Source organism: Mandrillus leucophaeus, unplaced genomic scaffold, assembly GCF_000951045.1.
Source record: "Mandrillus leucophaeus isolate KB7577 unplaced genomic scaffold, Mleu.le_1.0 Scaffold650, whole genome shotgun sequence".
NCBI classification, from domain to species: domain Eukaryota; kingdom Metazoa; phylum Chordata; class Mammalia; order Primates; family Cercopithecidae; genus Mandrillus; species Mandrillus leucophaeus.
Genome location: NW_012107031.1, coordinates 984,313 through 990,615, shown reverse-complemented (window position 1 = coordinate 990,615; position 6,303 = coordinate 984,313). Strand labels below are relative to the sequence as shown.

The 6,303-nt window shown below is 46.6% G+C and overlaps 1 protein-coding gene across 2 annotated transcripts in view; it reads left to right on the top strand.

Annotated features, from left to right (window-relative positions):
- MTSS1 (metastasis suppressor 1) overlaps window positions 1-6,303 on the top strand; it is a 171,331-nt gene that overhangs the window by 124,643 nt on the left and 40,385 nt on the right. For both annotated transcript variants that reach the window (XM_012001157.1, XM_012001156.1), the window contains exon 5: window positions 2,834-2,908. In XM_012001157.1, the coding sequence (XP_011856547.1) occupies window positions 2,834-2,908 (75 nt within the window). The remainder of the gene's footprint in view (window positions 1-2,833; window positions 2,909-6,303) is intronic.

Genomic DNA, 6,303 nt, shown 5'->3' with positions numbered 1-6,303 from the left:
AAAACCCACAATTACCTGGGCGTGGTGGCATGCGCCTGTAATCCCAGCTACTCGGGAGGATGAAACACAAGAATCACTTGAACTCAGGAGGCAGAGGCTGCAGTGAGCCGAGATCGCACCTCTGCACTCTAGTGTGGGCAACATAGCAAGACTCTATCTCAAGGAAAAAAAAAAGTGAATAAAAGTTAATCTTTTATCCCCCCTGCCCTAACTTGAAGTTAGGGAGAGAGGCAAATTCAGAGGATTAACTGGATCCCATTGTGTGTTAATCAGATCATGAGTTTTCTTCTCTTAGGTTCACGGGATTTATCCATCTGTACTTTTCGTTGGGTAAAAGAAAATAGAACTATTTGAAATTTTTTTTCAGATGGGGAAAGAGTTGATAGTTTATGTTTGGCCCAGTTCACCTTGTGTTGGCTGACTTGGCTCATTCATTGGCTGAGTATTTGTCCGGCATCTGCTGTATGCCATGGACTGGTTGAGGCCCTGGGAAAGCAGTAGACAACCAGCCAGCCAGGCCCCTGCCCTCAGGGAGCCTGCACTCCTGCGCGGGTCTCTCCTCACCCTCTGTCTGTGTGAGGAACCGCTGCAGCCTTCTGAGGCCTTTTGGGCCCCCACCACCCTGCGGGAGCCTCCTTCTTCTCTGTTAAATGTTCCCCTTTGCTGGTACAGCAAAGCTGAGACTTCAAATTGGATGTGTAAGGCCTTTTATAAGAGTGGTTGTGCTGAGCCCATAGGGAGAAGGCAGCAGGTCTTACAGAGAGCTCTACTCATCCAATAAAACACAGGTCCCTTGGTTTTCATGGAATATTTCCCCCTCCCTCCCATTCCCACTGCATACAGAGAAGCACGTCTCAATTTGCTTCTTTGGGGTCACATACCGAGATGAAGAGCCTAGGCCTGAATGTGAATTGAGACCCATTGTCTGGCCCTGCATACCTGCTAAATGGCCTCTCCATACAAAGGCCAAGAGACCCTGGGCTACAAAGCCCCGACCCCCAGCCTCCGTGACACAGCACTTCCTTCATCTTTTTGATTCAGCCTCTAACTCAGGGAGTGTGACCCGAGTAGCAGCCACAGACAACCCACTCTGCTAGCCCAGGATGCTCAGACATGACCCAGACACTGCTGCTTCCTTTGGGGAGCTTGTAGGGGGAGGGAGGAGAGACTGCAGGGCAAAGCATAGGATGTCGGGGAAGAGAGATACAGGGAGCCCCAGAGGTTGGAGAGGTTTGGTTGAGGAGTTAGAAAACGAGGCGCCCTTTGGAGGGATCCCAGTGGATGGACATGGTTTCATCATGCTGACGTTAGAGCGGTGAAGGTGCCCTAGCCAGAGAGAAAACTATGCGGAGGCCAGGCGCAGTGGCTCACGCCTGTAATCCCAGCAGTTTGGGAGGCCGAGGCTGGCAGATCACGAGGTCAGGAGATCAAGACCATCCTGGCTAACACGGTGAAACCCCGTCTCTACTAAAAATACAAAAAAAAAATTAGCCGGGCGTGGTGGCAGGTGCCTGTAGTCCCAGCTGCTCAGTAGGCTGAGGCAGGAGAATGGCATGAACGTGAGCCGAGATCGTGCCACTGCACTCCAGCCTGGGCAACAGAGCAAGACTCCGTCTCAAAAGAAAAAAAAAAAGAAAACCATGCAGATAGGCAGGGAAAATGGGGGAGTGGCCAGAAAAGAGTGGAGAGCTACCATGCTGCACAGTGATTCCAGGTGTGTATAAATAGGCTTAGGGTCAGTAGAAGGGAAACCTCAGAGCTGGCTGCAAGGGAGCTGGCCAAGGTGAAATGTGCAGCAGTTGGCAATGAATTGACTGTGAGAGCAGCAAAGGGGAGAAGTGTCACGGGTGACCGTCATCCCAGGTGTCTATGTCTGGATGATGAGGATGCCAGCAACAGAAATGGGGCAGTCTGCAAATGGGCCAGTGGTGGAGGAGGAAGCGGTTGGCGGGGGATGTGGTGCACGTGGACTGCCCCTCTGAGGGGTTTGTGGTGTCTAGCCACAGGATCCATGCTCAAAGGAAGGCAGCTGGTTCTTGCCCAGTCTCCCCACTGTGTGATCTACCTTCTCCTGCTGTGCGAGACACTGTTTTTCTGGATTTTAACATCTGGCCAGCATCTTTTCCACATAGGATTTTGCTTTTGTTTTTGTTTTTTGTTTGTTTGTTTGTTTGTTTGCAAAACACAGTGGATTTGGGCCTTGGGAAAGTAGATAATATTGAAAAATCTTTCCAGATACTTGAGCTGAGAAATTGTGAATTTTTTTCATTTTTGTTAAAGTATTCCCGGCCAGGCACAGTGGCTCATGCCTGTAATCCCAGCACTTTGGGAGGCCGAGATGGGTGGATCATTTGAGGTCAGGAGTTCAAGACCAGCCTGGTCAACATGGTGAAGCCCCATCTCTACTAAAAATACAAAAATTAGCTGGGCGTGGTGATAGGCACCTATAATCCCAGCTACTCAGGAGGCTGAGGCAGGAGAATCACTTGAACTTGGGAGGTAGAGGTGGCTGTGAGCTGAGATCACACCACTGCCCTCCAGCGTGGGCCACAGAACAAGACCCCATCTAAAAAAAAAAAAAAAAAAAATTCCCAAATGGAGCCTCCCTCAAATCTGGTTTGAGTGAATATGACAGGGCAAGACCACTGTGCATTTTGTTTTCGTGTCTCTAGCCCCTTTGGTTGTAAATGTCATGAGATTATCATTGTATTCTGATAAAGCCTCTGATGGCGTGTCACAGTTTATGCTTTCTGTTATAAATGTAATAGCTGTTTCTAACATATTTTCTGTTAAGCAAAACGGTAAAATTATTCCATATTCTGCTTTCTCTTAGAATATAAGAAAGCCCGCCAAGAGATAAAAAAGAAGTCCTCGGATACACTGAAACTGCAGAAGAAAGCGAAAAAAGGTAACTCCTAAAATTCTGCCACTGATGTTACTTCCCGATGGAGGGCTTGATTTGTCTTTGAAGCAAAAGGTGTTCACTTCAGAGACTTCCTTAAGTATGATGGCCCTGGAAAACAGATGGGAGCAAATAGGACCTATCTGAGTTCACGTTCTCAAAGTGCAGAATAGGTATTAATTTGAGGCGGTTGCCAAGTGGGACTTGACATGTTCCTTCCCCCACCTTTGTCTTCCCAGTCTGACAGTTTCCATGCCTATTGTGCTTCGTAATGATACCTATAAATTTCTTAGAAGCCTTGGGATAATGCAGAAAGGCCTTTATGCAAATGTTCTCTAGTAATTATTACAGAAATTATGTCATTTTCTCCTGCAGCTTTCACAGCCTATAATCTTCAAAACCCTTTATTAAGTCTTGTGAGAGTGCTAGGAATGGGTGCAGGGGAAGCTGGGAGTCACGGCCACACAGGGGATTTTCCATGGTGTTTATGAGGGAGGAGCTTGATAATCTACCACTGAGCAAAACCAGGCAAGACGCCTTTCCCCCATGTCCTCGTTTATCCTCCTTCGCAAACCAGTGAATCGTCAGGTCTTTGACCCACCTTTGTTCCTCCAGAATGGACTGGGAGTTCGAAGAGAAAAATCTAGCGGCATCCACTTCGCAAGCACTTGTAACATTTTACTACCACCTAAAAACGTAGGGACTTTCTCCTAAGCTAGAGAAGGTGACATTCCTTCCAGTCTGTTCTTTGACACCAAGTTTCTGAATCTGCTGCTTCACAACTGATAAGATGGGGTTCTTCCGTCAGGCTGCTCTGTGGGTGGTGTTTACCATTAATTTGAGACGACAATGTTTTCGAGTTGGGATCCCCCAGCCTGAATTTTCTCTCCCCTAAACCAGCAGTTCTCTGTTGGAAATAGAAGACACATTTGGAGAGATGGGATGGTGGAGGGTGGTGTGGAGTGGGGTGATAATAGGACACAGTTTTTAACCTTGAACATTTCTATGAAATGAGCCCTCCACCCCGAATTTTCACAACCACCATGAACCCATTTCGAGATAAAGGCAGTGGAATTTTCAGCCACAATCAGATTTTCCATCAGCATTGGCCCCAGCAGTTTCTTTCGTATGTTTGTTTTTGGTCTGGAGCTTCTCAGATTTGTATCCTATCTAACCAGGGCACCTGGGAGCTAGTGTTTGACAAGTAATAGGGTTTGTGACATAGTAACATTTTAGTGACTGTAGAGGTAAACATTTATAAGTAAAATTACTACCATATTCCATGAAGTCCGAGGCCCGGAGGAGAGGAGGCTGGTCACAATTCGGGGCTGAACTCCACGTAACGGACAGGTTGGCAGCTTTGAGAGAGGAGGGATTCCTGGACTGGGAGAGATGGTCCAGGGAAGATGTTTAGGCTTACAAAAGGTTTGGGAGTTTGGTGAAAAGGATGAAGGAAGAAAAAGTAGCTATTTTCCCTCAACTCTTCCACCGCTCACTTTTCAGAGGCCCTAAGTTCTTGGCTGCAGTGATAGTCCTTTTATTTAAATTCTGCATGGAGGCTGAATCGGTCCTCGTGTGTCACTCAAAGTCACTGGCATTGCCCAATTAGCAGAATTTATACCTCTGGGTGAAGCCTGATAGGGTGATTGCAGTGCAACATCAAAAGAAGTTTCTGGCAATTAGACTTCCTAGCACTGGCTCAGGCTGCCTGCAGGATAACGAGCTCCCTGTCAAGGCTGGATAGAAAGATTTGGGACCCATAGGATGCTGGATTGTGTGTAACATGAAGAGAGGCATCTGGTCCTGAGACTTGGGAATCATTGGCATTTAGTTGTGTGGTTTCTTGGGCTACATTGGCCTGACGGATGAGAGAATGGAGACTGGAGAATCCAGGGTTTCTGAAGCATCTGTCTTCTCAGCCACAGCCTCACACTGGCAGTCTCTGGCACCCTGTCTTTTCCCCATGAGATTGGTCAGATCCATAGCTTGGAATGTTCTGGAGAATGTCCAGCTACTTCAAGGTACAACCAGAAAATAATTTTTATTTCTATCCTTTGTAAAGATTTTTTTCTAAAATCTGTAAGTGCAGTTTTGGACCAGGTGTTTCTATTTGTATATTTCTGAGATGAAAGCAGCCTTTTAAAAGGTACTAGAGTCACATTTGGACTGGACACTTTTATGGAGAGCTCTCCTAGGAGGCATATGTATGGCTGAGAATGGACTGAAGAAAACACAACTCACTTAAGGGCTGGAAGAAATCTGGTTATTTGAGGCTTTCAGTTGTTTAGGGGTCTGGTTAGCTGACATTTCCCTTTCTGCTAGAAAACCTTGAGGGATCTGTTTCATCTCCTTCAAGTGGCAGATTCCCAGACCCTTGGTTTGTAAAAGTGTTAGCAGTTCCTTTTGACATACCATGCGTTCAGATGGATGAAGCTTTTGGATACATTTTTTTTTGTCCTGATAGATGGAATCTGATGTATGCAGCCAGATAATCACTTCCTTTTTAATACATTTCCAGGAGATTCTCAAGCAGCTTCCTGCCATGCCTTTTTCAAAAACTCTGATCTTTGATCTAAAAATTCTTCGGACTCTCCTTTTAGCATCTCAGGTGCCTTTGTGCGTGTAAGCATGGTTTACCATCATCCTTGACGTGGGCAGACACACATGGATGTGATTTTTGTTAGCGGCTCACTTTCCTTCTTACTCTGCAGATATCACCTTTTATCACATTCTTTGACTCTTTCTTACTATAGAGAGAGGTAGTTTGTAATCTAAAGGTGTTTAAATATTTCCATCAAGAAACTTTCAGTGGTTTGCCTTTGGTAGGTTTTATCTCAAAATCATTTTTTAGCAACTTGGGATATGCTATGGCTGTGGATGAGTGTGCCTGTCTTTCTTGAAGGCAAGCTTGTCGGAGGCCTACTAGAAGTAAACCTGAGGCAAAGAGTTAGCTAGTCCTCACCCTCAGAGAAATTCTGGGCTCGTGCACAGGGTCAGGAGCACGTGGCAGAGCCAGCATTGCCGACAGGTGGAGGGACAGAGGTGGCAGGATGCTGGGGGGATGGTGTGGAGCAGACCCAGTAGCCTTGGGTTCTGAACAGTGTCTGTTGAGTCCTCTGCCTGCTTCATATCAGCTCATTGCCTTGGAGGTCTTGGAGTTGACCATGACCCAGTGGGGGAAAGTAGGAGAGCATCGGAAATGAGAGGCGTTTTACATTGTATTTACCTATGTATGCCACCCGACTGCACGAACTCAGCAGCCTTATTCTCATTTAACTACCATGTTGTTATCAATGTAAATTAAAAATTAATTCTGGGCTGGGCGCGGTGGCTCATGCCTGTAATCTCAGCTCTTTGGGAGGCTGAGGCGGGTGGATCACGAGGTCAAGAGATCGAGACCA